This window comes from Solanum stenotomum, chromosome 8 (assembly GCF_019186545.1).
Source record: "Solanum stenotomum isolate F172 chromosome 8, ASM1918654v1, whole genome shotgun sequence".
In the NCBI taxonomy this organism is placed as follows: domain Eukaryota; kingdom Viridiplantae; phylum Streptophyta; class Magnoliopsida; order Solanales; family Solanaceae; genus Solanum; species Solanum stenotomum.
In genome coordinates, this window is record NC_064289.1 from 21,184,297 (window position 1) to 21,200,789 (window position 16,493).

At 34.3% G+C, this 16,493-nt stretch overlaps 1 protein-coding gene, 1 long non-coding RNA gene, 1 other non-coding gene and 1 pseudogene across 3 annotated transcripts; 2 read left to right on the forward strand and 2 right to left on the reverse strand.

Moving 5' to 3' along the window:
- Positions 1–3,389: 3,389 nt before the first annotated feature.
- LOC125873041 (uncharacterized) lies at positions 3,390–8,421 on the forward strand. The gene is made up of 8 exons (XM_049553886.1): positions 3,390–3,689; positions 4,106–5,277; positions 5,369–5,459; positions 5,595–5,752; positions 5,849–5,900; positions 6,439–6,518; positions 6,612–6,705; positions 6,880–8,421. The coding sequence occupies exons 2-8, from the start codon at positions 4,189–4,191 to the stop codon at positions 7,410–7,412; spliced, it is 2,097 nt and encodes a 698-aa protein (XP_049409843.1). The 5' UTR covers positions 3,390–3,689; positions 4,106–4,188; the 3' UTR covers positions 7,413–8,421.
- A 1,009-nt stretch (positions 8,422–9,430) lies between these two features.
- Positions 9,431–12,253, reverse strand: LOC125874978 (uncharacterized). The gene is made up of 2 exons (XR_007447338.1): positions 11,797–12,253; positions 9,431–9,679 (listed from the first exon to the last, which is right to left on the reverse strand). It is a non-coding gene; the product is annotated as an uncharacterized LOC125874978 (long non-coding RNA).
- A 1,186-nt stretch (positions 12,254–13,439) lies between these two features.
- TRNAG-CCC (transfer RNA glycine (anticodon CCC)) lies at positions 13,440–13,510 on the forward strand. Its single transcript has one exon. It is a non-coding gene; the product is annotated as a tRNA-Gly (tRNA).
- A 412-nt stretch (positions 13,511–13,922) lies between these two features.
- Positions 13,923–15,428, reverse strand: LOC125875037 (luminal-binding protein 8-like; annotated as a pseudogene).
- Between the last annotated feature and the right edge of the window lie 1,065 nt (positions 15,429–16,493).

Genomic DNA, 16,493 nt, shown 5'->3' on the forward strand with positions numbered 1-16,493 from the left:
CGAATCAAATAGCAAATCGAGTTAGATCGAAAAAGAGTAATGATTTGGTTTGACGGGTTTGGTATTGGAAAAAAAAAATCCGATTATACTTGGGTTAGTTTGGTTTTAACTAAAAAAAATTCAACTCAAGACTGAATCAACCCGACATTATATATATAATTTTTAAAATTTATTTTATGCATACAAATATTTACTTTGATATAGTTTCTAAATATTTCTTATACTTTTTCATAATTTTTTTCTTTTAACATATTATTTCAAGATTTTGAGACTTAGCTAGCGTTTCGCCTCAAGTTCTTAAATATTCTTTGCAAATCATATTTGGATGAAGTTTTTGGCCCCAATTTTTCCCAAAAATATTTGACTATATCAAAAAAATATGATTTATACCCATAAGTTCTAAAAAATATTTAAAACACCTATAAATTTATATTATCATCCTATAATGAATATGTTTCGTTAAAAATAACCTTATAATATAATTGATTACAATCAAGAATAACAAAATAACAACATAGGCAAGACAATACATTAATCGCATACTCAAATTTGTCGTTGATTCAATTATAATTATAACTCATTAAGCACAAATTGTTCCTTTTTCTCAATTTTATCACTCAAATTAGAACTCAAACTTTTTCGAAGGAGGTAGTAACAAATATTAGTTGGAATTAATAAATAATGAGTATTTTTTATAAAATATAAAAGTTTGGGATAATTATTGAATTTTTAAAATTTTCAAATATTAGAACTTGGCCTAAATACTAATTTTCTCTAGTATTTGAGAACTTGAGATCCTTAGAGTTTTTAATGGTCCATAAAATTTATAGTCCAAAAAAATTAGTAGCTCTTAATATTATTCCAATATTATTTTAATTATGAAACACCCGCACTGATTTTTTTTAGTAAATTTTTTATCGACTCTCTCTTGGGTCAAATTGAGACCAATTTTGAAACACCCTACTTGTTTATTCTGATTTGACTCGATACCTTATTTTTTTAATGGATTTTTTTGTTGTAACAAAAAGATAAGGAAAAAAAAAGTTCATTTAATTCCTTAATAATGATTAGCAAATTGTTATGTCCTATGAGTTTAGTGGCCATGCCTTTCTTTTTTCTAAAATAAAAAATATCTGCACCAAATTCTTTTTAGGAAAAATTACAACAAATCTCACATTTTAGTTTACTTATTACCATTATCCCCTATAAGTTTTATAAATTTTCAAATGCCTTATTTTCGCGCATCAGATTAATGTATCTCGTGCATCAGATTAATGTATCGCGCTTACAGGGGTGGCTCTAATAAATCGGTGGCCTAAAGCAAAATCCGAGTGGAGGCCTTAAATTCGAATATATATTTTTTATGAAGTTTATTATAGCCAATTATTTAATCTTTCTTGAGACATAGTATTCATAATTTATCAAACTTCTATTATTTCCTTGCTCTTTTATGAAAAAATTATATTTTCTACAAATTATACGCGATATTTTTTTTTAAAAAATATGTATAACCTATTGTATTTTTAAAAAATGAGGCCCCTCAAATTTTGGGGCCTAAGGCAGTTGCCTTTTTTTCAAAGCTGTAGAGCCGGCACTGCGCGCTTATATTATTGTATCTCACGTATCAGATTAGTGTATCATGTATAAAGTGTAATGTATCTTACTGAACGATTAATGTATCTCGCGCATTAGATTAATGTATCAGCGCTTATATTATTGTATATGTTTGAGGGATTTATGTAATTATAAACTTTTAAAGGATAAATTGTAATTTTGCTTAAAAAATATGTGATTTCTGTAATTTTCTTTTTAATTACCTAAGAATGATGTTATCGAAAGTGTTTATTGGTTCGATTTTAGAGTAAATATTACTTTAGTCAATTTTTAATTATTAAAATTAAACCAAATCAAATATACTTTATATTCATCGATTTGGTTGTTGTTGGTTTAGTTTTAGTTTTTCAGTTTTTAAGAAATATAACAATATTTTTCTCCTAAATAAGAAAAGAATCTTTTAACTTATATTATCATTATTAACCTTTTATTGTGGTTGCAACATTTTTCTTAGATGATGCAGAAAAAAAAATCTTAATATCAATAAGCTTTAATCAAGTAGATAAGAAATACAAAAATTATATATAGGTAAACTCATAATTATATCTTTGAATAAATGAGTTTGAATGTATTTTTTTTAAAATAAGTGAGCTTAATAGATGGTAAGTTCATAAGCCTATTAGAGAAAACAACTTTTTCATGAAAAAAAATACACAAATTAGTTAAAATTATTTGCAACAATATATTGTATAATAGAATTTTCATGAAAATCATACAAAATAGTTAAAATTATTTATATAAAAAATATTGTATAATAGAATTTCCATGAACAAAGTATATAAAGTTTTAAAATTATATATATAAAAATATGTTGTGTATATCATTTATCAGTTCATTTTTTTTATTCTGTCTTGTTTTTAATAAAATCGAACCAAATATTATTAATTTTAAAAAATATAAATCAAAACTAAATAATAACCAACTTATATTATTTATTCAGTTTGGTTGATTTTTTATTTCATTTGATTTTAATTAAATCGTGAATACCCCTAATTGTCACTATGGGCCCCTGGTCAATTATTTCATCTGTTTCATTTTATTTAACACAATCTTCTTATTAATCCGTTTATAAAAAATGACATACATTATTCTGAAAAAGCTTTTATAATCATGTAAATATCAAAATATAATTATAGCGACACAAAAATTATGATATATTTAAATATATAAATCTACTTGTATAGGATAGCCTTGCTACTCCAATACTTTCAACCTTATTTCCTCAGTTTTAATATCTTAAAAAAAGCTTATATTGAGTCAAATTATGTCAAAGTAAATTCAAGTACATCGAATGGTAATGCTAATTATTGTATTGGTTAAACAAGTAGCAAAAAAACATAATATATAAAAATGTCATTTAGTTTGCTTTTATTGACACCTATATAATTAACTTTGGTTATATATAAATAGATACTTAAACTTTTATATAATTAAACAAAAAAATACCTACGTGACGTTCTATGTGACAATTACGTCATACATAGTGTCCTACATATAATCTGCCATATAGAACATGTGTGAAGCTAGAGCCTCACGGCATGAAACAAATATTTTATTTTCAAATCAACTTCGAAGAACGATCGAGACTCATCTTCCTAAAGAGAAGAGTCTTCGTTTGAAAAAAAATTAATTTTTTAATTCCTTAGGTAATCAAACCAAGGTTTCAAGCCGGTCAAATCAATAGTTTCAAAAGTAGAAAATAAAGGTCGAATTTAATAACAACTAAGTCCAAGTTAAATAATATGTTTATATATTATGCCGGAGAAAAGCTAAATATAATAGGAGAGAGAGAGAGAGGGGGTTTATGAGAGTTGTTGTAAGAGAGAGTCCTGCAATGTGGGCAAAATAGGGTGGCGCACAAAGGAAGAACCAAACAAGACTACACATCCATACTTTCCTTTACTCGTTTCTCGCTCCATCCATAATCACGTCTATCAAGGAATTTTCCCTTTTTCTCTTTAAACTTCCCCTGTTTAAACAACAGAGAGAGAAGTGTGTGTTTGTGTCTAGGGAAATCACCTTTGATTATTTTCTTATCTCATCCATTCAATTCTGTAGAAACAAGCCGGACCCATGTGAGCAAATTATCCTTTTCACGCCTTTCAATTTCGTATTTTTGTTTTTCTTTCTTTGTCGTTTTTTTCTTCTTCTTTCTTCCCTATTAATTTTGCTTATGTGGGTTTTCATGTTTCCGTGAAAATAACTTATGGGTGTTTGTTGGTTTCTTTTGGTTTGGTAGCTTGAGGGTTCTATTTGGATATAGCCATAGTGGAGTACTATAAGTTAAAAAAAAAAGGTTCTTTTCTTGAAATTATACTTTGTGAAATTTATATTGTGTGTGGTTGGGATCCTTGCTGGATCTATTTGTGTTTTTTTTGGTTATTGTAATGTTGAAAGTACAGATGAAATTGCTGTTTACTTGGTTGTTGTGTTTGTGATTCTCTTTTGTTTTACTAAATTGTAGTAATTTTTTTTTTTCAAAATTTCTTAGGCTTTTCGAGGAGAGAATAATTCAGTACATTGTAAAAGGTGATTTGTTGTGGTGGGGTTTCATGGGGTGAACTCAAAGGTATAATGGGTAGCATTAGTGATGATGAAGAATGTGTGTTTTTTGATGCCTCTGAGAATATTGGCCAAGTACCTGATTTGGGTTCTAATGAACCCCAGGTGCTCAAGTCCAGCTCCAGGATTGGTAATTTTGTCACTAGTAGCTACCAGTATGATGTGTGGAGTAGAAGTCCCAGCAGTGTTAGAGAGCGTCGTAGGGAATTCTTTAGTTGGATGGGAGAAGATCCGGTAGATGTATATGGAAGTTCTGATTCTAGTTGTGAAATTGAAAGGATTATGGAGAGTAGTGAGGCTGTGGTGCGAACCTCAATTCTTGAAGACGAATTTCCTTCTCGCCAAGTTCCTCTACCTGGTTTGTCTGTTGGTGTTTTGGGTTCATATAAAGAGTTGGATTCAAATGAGACATTTGTGTGTCGGAGTGGCAATCCAGATGGTGGAAGAGAGTGCAATGTACATGACCAGGCTGAGAATAATCACAGAACTACGAAATTGGAACGACAGCAACTTGGATTTGAGGTCAATGGAGATGCTGGGAGGAAACTGAATGTGGTCAAGAGGCGTTTAATAAGTAGATTGCGATCACTGACGTGCATTGTAAATGACAAAGGGAGAAGTAACAATTCAAAGGTTGACAGCTCCAGTGCTGTCCAAAGGTCTAGGGTTCAGAGGGCTAAGGTTCACCATAGAAAGAAGCGATTAAATGAACTCTCTGGACTTTTTGTGGGGCAAGATATCCAGGCTCATGAAGGTTCAATATTAACTATGAAATTCAGCCTTGATGGGCAATACCTAGCCAGTGCTGGTGAAGATAAGATTGTGCGTGTATGGCAAGTGGTGGAAGACGAGAGATCTGATGAAGTAGATATTCCAGACTTAGATCCATCTTGCATGTACTTCACAGTGAACCATCTTTCACAACTTGCTCCTTTGGTGACAGAGAAAGAGAGAATCAATAAATTGAGGGGTCTAAAGAAAACAACAGGGTCTTCCTGTGTCATTTTCCCGCCTAAGGTCTTTCGAATTTTGGAAGAACCGCTGCATGTGTTCCGAGGACATAGTGGTGATATATTGGATGTTTCGTGGTCAGAGAACAATGTATGTTTATTGCTGCTCTATGCTTGATTAAAGCTTTCTGAACAATTCTGGATCTAATCAAGTTTTCTTTTATGATTTATTATTCTTGCAGTATTTGCTTTCATCATCAACGGACAAAACTGTTCGTCTGTGGCAAGTTGGATATGATAAATGCCTCAAAGTTTTTTCGCACAATAATTATGGTATGCACCAAACATTTTGTTAGATCATTCTATATTTTTCTGATTCAGGCTTGTTTTTTTGCTGATTAGCCTAAGTTTCTGTCATTTTAGTTCCAAACTGCATTACTCACTATTTTCTTTCTTTTTGTTTTTCAGTGACTTGCATACATTTCAACCCAGTAAATGATGATTACTTCATCAGTGGTTCAATAGACGGAAAAGTTCGCATTTGGGCGATTAACAGCGGTCAAGTTGTGACTTGGACGGACATAAAAGACATTGTGACTGCTATTTCCTATCGTCCTGATGGGAAGGTCGTTAGTTTGTCTCTTTTTTCCTTTTTACAAACTTACCTCATAGATCCAGAAATCCAAGCAGTTTATTAAATAAGTTATCTACTTCTCATGCAGGGTGGGATTATTGGTTCTATAGCAGGCGCATGTTGCTTCTTTAGTTTAATAGGTAATGTTGCCTCTTTTCCTTATATATACCAAAATAGCATTGATCACCTGCAGTTAGGATATATATTTTTATTTAAGAGCTTTTAGCCCTTTTGTTGCTTTGTGTCAGTTGATTAACCATCAAGCTGATTTTAGGTAGATAACCATGCACAATGTCACGAACTTAACGTACTTTTTTTTCTTCTTTTGTTATGGGTGCGTCTGGTTGGAGAGTTTGCCATTTTCATTTCTGTCTTTTGATTTTCCAGAGTTGTTCTAGCCCATGCTCTGTTTCCTTCCTTTCTCCAAGCTTTATCAGAGTAGTATTTCCGTTACCTGATAGTAGTTTTAGTTTGTATGAACATCATATGTTAGTCACATGCCAATTTCTGATGCACATTATATAAATTCTTATGATATAGCAAATGAAAGAATGCGGATATAGTTTACAGTGACTTAGAATTTGTGGTCCATATTTTTGCAGTTTATGAAAGGATAGTGTGTTATACAGATTTCATATCAAATTAGAAATGTGTTTTGACATTTTTGGACCATCACAGATCATGAGATTCAACTGGAGGAGCAGATTTGTTTGGTCAGTAAGAAGAAGTCACTTTGCAAAAGAATTACTGGCTTTCAGGTTAGTAGACATCACCCAGATACTAATTACTGTTTTATTAGTTCTGGATAGCAATGTAATAAGATGCTGATAAATCATGTTACTCCAATGCAGTTTCTACCACAAGACCCAAGTAAAGTGATTGTTACTTGTGCGGACTCCCTAGTAAGAATCCTTAGTGGGATCAATGTGATTGGCAAATACAGAGGTGTGCTCCCTTCTCGAGTTTTAGATGATGACCTATTTTCCCTACTAGTTGATAATGCAGCTGTCTACAAATATGGGACCTGCAGTCAACTTAATTTTTTTTACGTGTAGTTAATTGGATATCTGGTGGAGTTTTTTCTCTTCTTTTTTAACTTTCTGCTACTTTATTCTCTAGGCCTAACAAATGCAGGAAGCCATCTCTCTGCTGCTTTCTCCTCAGATGGGAAGCATATCATCTCTGCATCTGAAGATTCTAATGTCTATCTGTGGAACTGTCACATTCCAGAAGAGACTTCTGTGTCTCAACCTGAAGCGGTGAGATCATTTGAGTTCTTCTATAGTGATGCATCCATTGCAATACCTTGGTCTGGACTGAAAAATGTCAACCAAGAGAATCAGTGTCACTCACAAGTGCTGAGTCAAAGCTTAAACAATTTTCCTTTGGGGGCTTCTCCTTGTTTCTCTTTAGGACAAGGGTTGTTTTTAGAGGCAGTTCCGAAGGGATCTGCCACCTGGCCTGAAGAGAAGCTTCCACTGTCAAGTCCTCGGTCTGTGCCTTCTGCAATGTGTAAATCTCAATACAAGTTTCTCAAAAGTTCTTGCCAGAGTTCATCCAGTTCTCATGCCTGGGGTTTAGTTATTGTTACTGCAGGCTATGATGGGCGAATAAGGTCATATCATAATTATGGACTGCCTTCACCACTTTGAGAAGTATAATTTCAGGATTTTCAAGGAAGTGAAAGTTATCTCCTCTTTTGACACCTGCTTTCTGGATTGCAGAAACCCTTTGTCATGGAACTACTCGACAGAGTTCAGTGCTGCAACGAGAGCTCCATATGAGAAAGGATGTTTGACCGGCCCCTTTAGGTACTTACAAGTCATGTCAGAGTTTTCTTGAATATACCTGATCTTGCCACTAGTTGGCACCTAATTTTAGTTTATTGGCGCCATTCATCCACCAACTCTGGAAGGAAATGAATATTTTATGAGAGGTCAACATAATATGCTTATCCATATGAGTTGCCTGCGGGGCCTTTCATTATTCTACTTCCTTGTTATCTAAATGAGATCAGGGAAGGAGCTAGTGGCTATAATTTTCTCTAGGCGAAATGGTGGGGAACATCATCTTTTATGACATGCTGGCTGTTCTGAATGATTGAATTGTTGTCTGCCATACGGTCAGTCCATTGAAGATAGGAGTAACCACAGGTTGATTGTGAGGAAGGTGGGGGCCGCTTCCTGCTGAATTGGAGTGTCGTAGCAGCTGTACGTGCACGAGATCTCAGTGCTGATGTCAGTTACTAATATGGTTAGAATGCTTCGGGGCTGGTGCTCTGCTCTACCTCTGGTTGGAACAGCGCCTTTTCTGGTAAAAGAGGGAGGTTCATTACAGAGATGGTGCTGGTAACATGGGTTTTTTGGGGGGCACGGTTCTAAACTCGGTGGATAATGTGTCCAATCCTCTACCCTTCTCCACTTGAATACTTAACTTTTGTGACATGTGCTTAATCCAACACGTCACATGTTATGCTCTTACCACTAGATCAAAGTTTGGGGGCAAGGCTGCTGGTAACATAGTTACACTAACATAGATGGCATTTTCAAATTTACAGCTCCAAAATTGTATTTAGTAGCATCACAATGTTGGTTCAACACACGTGTGAAACAACAAATGTGATTTCATTGATTAGTTCTTCTGTATAAAAATCAGTAATTAGTGTACGTATATGTATAGATCTGACTGCTCTTCCTTCAAAATTGTTAATAGCAGCTGACCCCCTTGCTTTGAGATTCAACGATTTTGCTTCAAGTATCATTATTGTAGTCTTTGAATTAAGAGAAATTGGTTAATTCCTTGATGAGTTTTGGTGACTATGAGCCAATTTGCATGCATGTTGGAGCTTATACACACTATAAATCTTATATATAGAGGGCGTTCAGCTAAGCTAATAAATTGGTTGTGGTTAACCAATTTATAGTCATGTTTTAGCTTTATTTATGTGTTTGTTAAACAATAAAGTACTTATAATCAAGTGTTCATAAGTCAAAATCAGCCAAAAGTCATTAGATAATCATCTTCAACTTGCAATTTTTCAGAACTTTTCGTTTGACTAAGTATTTTATTGTTTTATCTTTAATAGTTTTTTCCAAACCAAAACTCCCAACTTCCTCTTCACTCTGTATGTGCCGTTTCGGTCTATTTATAAGATTCCTTCTAAATTTATTATAACTTTTGTAAGAATTTAAGAATTTTTAGTTATTATAATATAAGAATAGATCAACATTTTTAAATCAAACTTACAGAAGTAACTAATTTCCAAAATTCATTTTTACTTTGAAATAGAAAAACTATTTTTTTCCAAAAATACTCACATTTTTCATCGCCAAAACACCCCTTTGCAGTCGCAGAAGTTTTAATGCCTGAACTAGTAGAGTCAAAGCACATATACTTAGCATAACTCATTACCTGTTGGGTTTTATATGGTTCATGATGAAGTTTTCCTAAATAAAGTAATGAAAGCTAAATTTATTTTTCAAATAACCCTAGGAACATAGAAGTTGTAGCGCCCGAAAACTTGACAAGATCGTGTTGCCAATGCTTCTGAGGGCCAATTTTGCACTGTTAACTTCAGAAACATAAAGTACAACAGCCTCTCACTGGCATTTGCTATTTTCCTAGAGCAAGCAAGACACTTGGTAAATAATGTCAAGGTAAAGGAACAATAAAAAGGCGTCTTTCGTGCTTAAATGTTTGACCTTGTAACAAAAATGCCAACGGACAAACACCTCATACAACACTTCAAGGGGAAAATCAGTCTATAAGGGAAAAAAAAATATTACAGTTGATACCAGAATTACATTTCCATTTCCTCTGTTTGGAGCCAGGGGATTAATATGACGAAGTTGGTGATGCCAGTTCTGGGGAAAAAAACGGAAAGAAAGGTTGCATCATAAGCTGTCCAGTAGAGATCGGGCTGCAAAATATTGACAATGACCAAATGCAAAGAAGCAAACATCATCAAATCAGGAAATTAACTTTTTCTTTTTTGGTGTCACAATATAATATGGGCCAAATCAAGACAACTTCTAGACATGGAAAGCACTACTTGTTTTTTGAATGTTAGAAACATGGAAAACACCACTTAAGTTGCCGTCTTGCACCTGATATAGTTTATCAGGCATATGTCCCTATGTCAAATATGTTAAGTCTGATTCTCGATCAAGAAAATTTAGCATTTGTAACAAGTCTTTTACAGATAATAACCAAATGTCTTTTCGAACAAGCTCTTCCTAGAACCTATGAACATTCAAAGAGTAGTTAAGTAATGATTTGGACAAGATATCTGGATGTCAGCAACCGTACGTCCCAGGTTTTCCCTAACATGTACATAGAAATCTGCGAGTCACTTATAATAAGAAAAAAATTGTTAATCTTCTTCAAGTTTGGTATTTAGACATTCCAACCATAAGGATTCCACACATCAAAGCATTCAACATATAGCCAACCGTCTAAAAGCTTCTTGACTTTGAGACTAGGGGTTTCCAAATTTTCGCTTAACAGACATAAATCTAACGCACCAACCATAGAAGTTTCAGATTAATCACTTCAGAAGATCCCGTGGCAACCTTCCTAGTCCAACTCAATTCTTTCACTACTGAGAATCTGAGATCATAAATTCAGGGTAATGTTAGCCGGGAGCCATGCAAGTTCTCTGATAAACAAAATAATAAGGATGTAGTTCATCTGCAATACATTTCCCAATGATCTTATACTTAAACTAAGAAGTCAGATAGATACATCTATGTAGTTTAACTCTTTTACGATTCATTGTGCAAGCTCCATGTGTTACAATGTCATAATCGACGTTCGATGATCTTGGGAATGGAGTTCATAAACAAAACATTTGGAAGTAAATAATAAATATTTCATCTTTTTCTACACCACAGAAAGCATTGGGCTATTAGGCACTAAAAATGATACATGCCTGCCCTGCCAATTCTCTAACAGCAAGCCCAAGTTAGTTTTCCAAGAAATCATCGTTCCATTTGTTAATAAATCCTATGTCCAACAAATAACCATGAAGTGCAAGACAACCAGTGGCAATGCATGTGGCAACATTGTACCAATACCAAGAGTAGCAGCTATTAACTTGATTCCACCTCTACAGTTCTCCATTAGTAGGATAAAACTACGAAAAACAACATGAGATAGCTCCTTTATAGATCCACTTAGCACCAAAAGTCTGCTAACCTTTTAACTCCATTCTCTTCATTTGTTCCTTAAACCTTTTTCCTGCAAGAGTATGAAAGAAAACCTCCATTCACGATAGGTTTTCAGTTGACGAAGTAAATAACCTTTTCCCTCTCTTTCCTACCTAGAACCCTTAACAATCCATCCATCTGGCAGAAGAGGACCAAGAAGATAATTCTATTAGCATCTCTAACTTTGAAATTATTTTTGTGTAAAAGCCATCAATTTCCAGCTCATACGATAAACAGTAGAGTTGTACTTTCGATAACCTGTAGATCATCGCTTAGAGGCATTGAAACAGCCTTCTACAGAAATGTACGCGAATATGCATCCACTCTCTTCCTTCCCTTGTCTAGTACAAACTAGAGAGAACTCCTTAAACGAAGTAATACCTTTTCGTAGTCCAACTATGATGAATCATTTGAACACCATAGTTGAATAGACATAGAGGATTTATATATACGACCCCAACCAATCGTAGAACTCAGTTGAATGTTTAATTGTTTAAAACAAAAACAGCAAAAAAAATAATATTCTAAATTCAATATTCAGAAACATAAAATCAACAACATCTGTGCAAATGTATTCATACAAACACACACATAATCACCTACCAAGCAACATATATTGAATTAACTCCATAAAGGCAAGAGATCCAAATTAATAAGATATATTCCGGATCACCTATCAAGCAACATACATTGAACTAACAACAAAAAAAAAAAATCAATACATTGACAATATATTCATCATTACTCCTTTTTTTGTCCGGCAAAAGGCAACCAACTGATCTACTATATGTAAAATCAGAAAAGAAGAAGATGTATAATATGAAATTACCAGAAGATTTAAACAGGGAGGTTGTCAACGGAATGAGAATTGTTGGTCCTAGGGCAAGGATCAACATGAGAAGGCAAATTGTTCATAAAAAGAGGGCGATCTTTAGCTTCTTCCTCTTCCTCATCATCAGAGGCATAGGTTGTGAGATTGACACAAGCACATCGTTCCAACGAGGCGAAGAATGCCGATGCGACACTCGTGCCGAACCACCTCGCCAGGCCGTCAATCTTTTCGCAGGACATTCTCTTTGATTTATTTATTTTTGGTTTTCGTTCGTGTCTCTCCTAGCTCGATCTCCAGTCGAGCGAGAGGAGAGAGAAGAGGGTCTTTCTTTGTCCGGTTAGAGGGAAAAGGAACAAATGGAGGAGAGATAGGCGAGGAGTGAGGAGAATGGTCAATAATCCATTACCTCACCTGACATACATTTTTCCTCATTATTCTAATACCCTCCAACTTTGCGTTCAATGTTGGGTTGGGACTTGGGAGTTGGGACCTTCACTTGAAATTAACTTTATTGCATTCTAAAAACTTTAACTTTTTATGCCCGGTTTAGGTATTCATGTATTATTATTAATCTTTTATTTTGCATAAAATAATACAAACTGCCTCATAGCTTATAAACTTATATATGTATTAATTATATGATTTTTTAAATTGTAAAAATCAAATACTTTTATGCCTAAATAACTTACCGCCTAACTAGCTACCAAAAGTGATATCACATAATTTAATACTTGTATTACTCATTTCCATACTAACTACCAAGTGACTACGGTACATATCGACCGGTTCAGTTCAACTTTGAAGTTTATCGATTCAACTTATCCGTTATCAATTTGTAGATATGCTAAATCATTATAGAACTATTAAAATATTGACTTATCGGTTATCAGGTCAGTTATCGGTTATGGATCGTTATCGGTTTAATCAGGTGGAGCTATAGCCACCTTCGTTGGAAAATTACGTTGTATATATATGTCAAATTCTACATTTAAAGAATATATATTTAAACTTGGACACCCCTAATAAAAGTTATGTCTATGATATAGTGGTAATGTGTGTCCATTTGAATGAAGAAATTCTAGGTTTGAACCCCAAATAGCATTATATTTTTTTATTTTACTTTGATAGTCACACACCATTATCTTGGACACCCTTGATAAATTTCTGGCTCCGCCACTAGGTTTACTATTACGATTTGACACGATTATTTTTTATTTAAAATCACTTAAAAACAAAGTGACAAACCAAATGAACAATGCAAATGAGTTGACAAATTGATTATAGCTTAAAAGTAAACACTAACACATTGTAGAATAATTGAGAGTTTGAGACATCTAGAAATAAAAATATGAAACTAAGCGCTAAATCAAGAACTTTATATATCGAATGGTATAAATATATTTTATTAATTTACTATCGAGTTATCAGTTAACCTGTTAAAAAAACACCTCAAACAGTTAAGAGTCGATAACCTGATAATAAAAAAGATCAAAAACATTATTAAAACCGCTAAACCAATAATATATTTTTGATTTAGATTATTGATTTCAGTTCGGTTTTGAACTAACACTACAAGTAACTCCTAACGTTTGATGAACTTGCCTGTGTTATAAAAACTACACAATAGAGCAGACATGAAGGCGCATCTGGTGTAGTGGTATCATAGTACCCTCCCACGGTACTGACCGGGGTTCGATTCCCCGGATGCGCATTATTATCTTTTATTTTTCACTAATGCCTATTTAGATGTTAGATGTTAAGCCTCAGTGGTTATGTTAGTTCCAGAATATATATAAGCACCCACAATTTCTGCTACGTCCAGCCAGGTAAAGCAAGTATTAAAATGCCAGAACAGAGAACTCATTCCTAAGTTGTCAAAGTTACATCAACTAACATCATACTTAGATTCAATCTAACTTTAAAACTCACATTTGAAAGAATACAAAAGGTTCCAATCTGTATTGATGATGTTTACTATCATACATGTCTTCCAAATGGAACTAGATTGAACTGTAAATTAATCAATGTCTTCCTCCTAATCTAAATCTATTTTTGATTGTCACCGTCAACAGGAAATATATATATATATAACAATCATGTGTATCCTATCACTAGTAAAAGTAAACTAAAAACTAGCAATCATTTACAACTCATCATGGTCATCATCGTCACCAGCACCTGATTCTCCTCCCGGTGCTCCACCAGACCTCTGATATACTGCAGTGATTATTGGGTTGCACACAGTTTCCACTTCTTTAAGTTTTTCATCGTAATCCTCCTTCTCAACACTCTGCAAGTGCTTCTTTTGTCGCCGTTTCAATCTTTTCTTTCTCATCAAACTCTAGCTTGTCTGTAAGCTTATCCTGATCATTTATTTGGTTTCTCATGTTATATACATATGTCTCCAGGCTGTTTCTAGAGTCAATTCTTTCTTTTACTTTCTTATCCTCCTCTGCGAATTCCTCTGCTTCCTTGACCATATGTTCAATTTCTTCTCGACTCAAGCGACCTTTATCATTGGTAATTGTAATCTTCTCTGATTTTCCAGGGGCTTTGTCTTCATCTTTGACGGTCAGAATACCGTTTGCATCAACTGCAAATGTCACCTCAATCTGAGGAGTTCCTCTGTTGAAATATGAAAGAATTTAGTAAAGAAGCCAATATTATTTTAGTCAACCAGGCAAAAGGAAACTCATCAAACACTCTCAAGCAGGTGGAGAAGACAAGTACCTTAGAGCTGGAGCTACTCCAGTTAAATCAAATTTTCCTAGCTGTCTGCAGTCCTTTGTGAGACTACGTTCACCTTCAAACACCTGAAGGTAAGAATATTCATGTTAGAAGAGCCACAAGTCCAGACATGTTCCTTTTCTTGAGACTTTAAGCTCTCTAAGAAGATAGTTTCGAGGAAATACCTGAATGGTCACTGCTGTCTGTTGATCCTGATAAGTGGTGAAGACTTGAGACTTTTTAGTAGAAATGACAGTGTTTCTTGGGATCAACGTAGTCATCACTCCGCCAACAGTTTCAATACCAAGAGTGAGTGGAGTCACATCCAGAAGAAGAATATCTTGTTAAATTCCAAAGTTTATCGTCAAATATATGGTTTTTAAAAGAATCAAATCTCCATCAAATGGATAAAAGACAGACAAAAGAAGAAATACTTTTAGTTTCATCACCACACTAGCCACTCAAAATTCCCCCTTGTACATCTGCACCATAAGCAACTACTTCGTCAGGGTTGACTCCCTTGCTGGGTTCCTTGCCATCAAATTAATCCTTCAAAAGCTGTTGAACTTTAGGAATCCTGGTACTTCCACCAACAAGAACAATTTCATCAATCTGGTTCTTCCCTAGCCCAGCGTCTTCCATAGCCTTTTTAACAGGCCCCATAGTCTTTCTAAATAAATCATTGTTTATCTCCTCAAAACGTGCCCGAGTAAATGGTTTCAGAGAAATCCACACCATCAAACAGAGATTCAATCTCTACCCTAACTTGGTGCCGACTGCTCAGAGATCTCTTGGCACGCTCAGCTTCTCTCCTAAGCTTACCCAAAGCTCTGTTGTCCTTGCTGATGTCCTTCCCGTGCTTCTTCTTACTCAATTTAATAAAGTACTCTATAATCCTATAGTCAAAATTCTCTCCTGCAATGAAGAAACTATCAATGTGTAGTGTGACTTGTGAACAAGGCTTATTTGAAGCTAATAGTTTTTACAACTATCATTTATTTTCATCAACCTAAATCAGATATCAAATTTGAACTGATGTAAATTTTTAGTATTATATCAATATATGGGAAAACTAACAAAAATAAATGTAGCAATTGATGCAGTTAACAAAGGGGTGCTAACCTCCCAGGTGAGTGCCTTCATTTGTTGCAAGAACTTCAAAAACACCATTATCGATGGTGGGTATGCTAACATCAAATGTTCCACCACCAAGGTCAAAGACAAGGATGTTCTTTTCACCACCTTTCTTATCTAATCCATAGGCAATTGCTGCTGCAGTCAGTTCGTTAATGATTTTTGCCACATTTAGTCCAGCGATTACACCTGTATCCTTAGTGGCCTGCCTCTGGGCATCATTAAAGTAAGTTGCAGGGGAGAACACATAAAAAGATCAGCAATCAATCATATGATACAATTATTGGAACTTTACATACAAGGAACAGTGACAACTACATCATTGATTTTCTTTCCAAGGTAAGCTTCAGTTGTTTCCTTCATCTTGGTCAAAATCATGGCACTGATCTCCTCAGGACTGAAGACCTTGTTCTTCCCGTCTTTAATCTTAACTTGGATATATGGTTTACCATCCTTGTTAACAATCTTGTACGGAACAAGTTTCATGTCCCTTTGAACTTCTCTGTCTTCAAACCTATCAAATAAATAGTTTTGAGTCATTGCTATTATATCACCCTCTTTAAAACAAAATTTAAGTTTGTTTTTTTAAAAAATATTTTCTATTTCAAATTTTAATTTTTTCACCCCTACCCTCAACCCCCACTAAAAAAAAATTTAAGTTTGCACCCACTCACCCCCTACCGCCCCCCACCCCCTACCCCAAAAAAATAATGTAAGTTTGTTTTTAAAAAATAATTTCAACTTCAAAATTTCATTTTTTCACTCCTACCCTCGACCCCCCAACCACCTACCCCCAGCCCCCCCAAAAAATATTTAAGTTTGTTTTTAAAAAA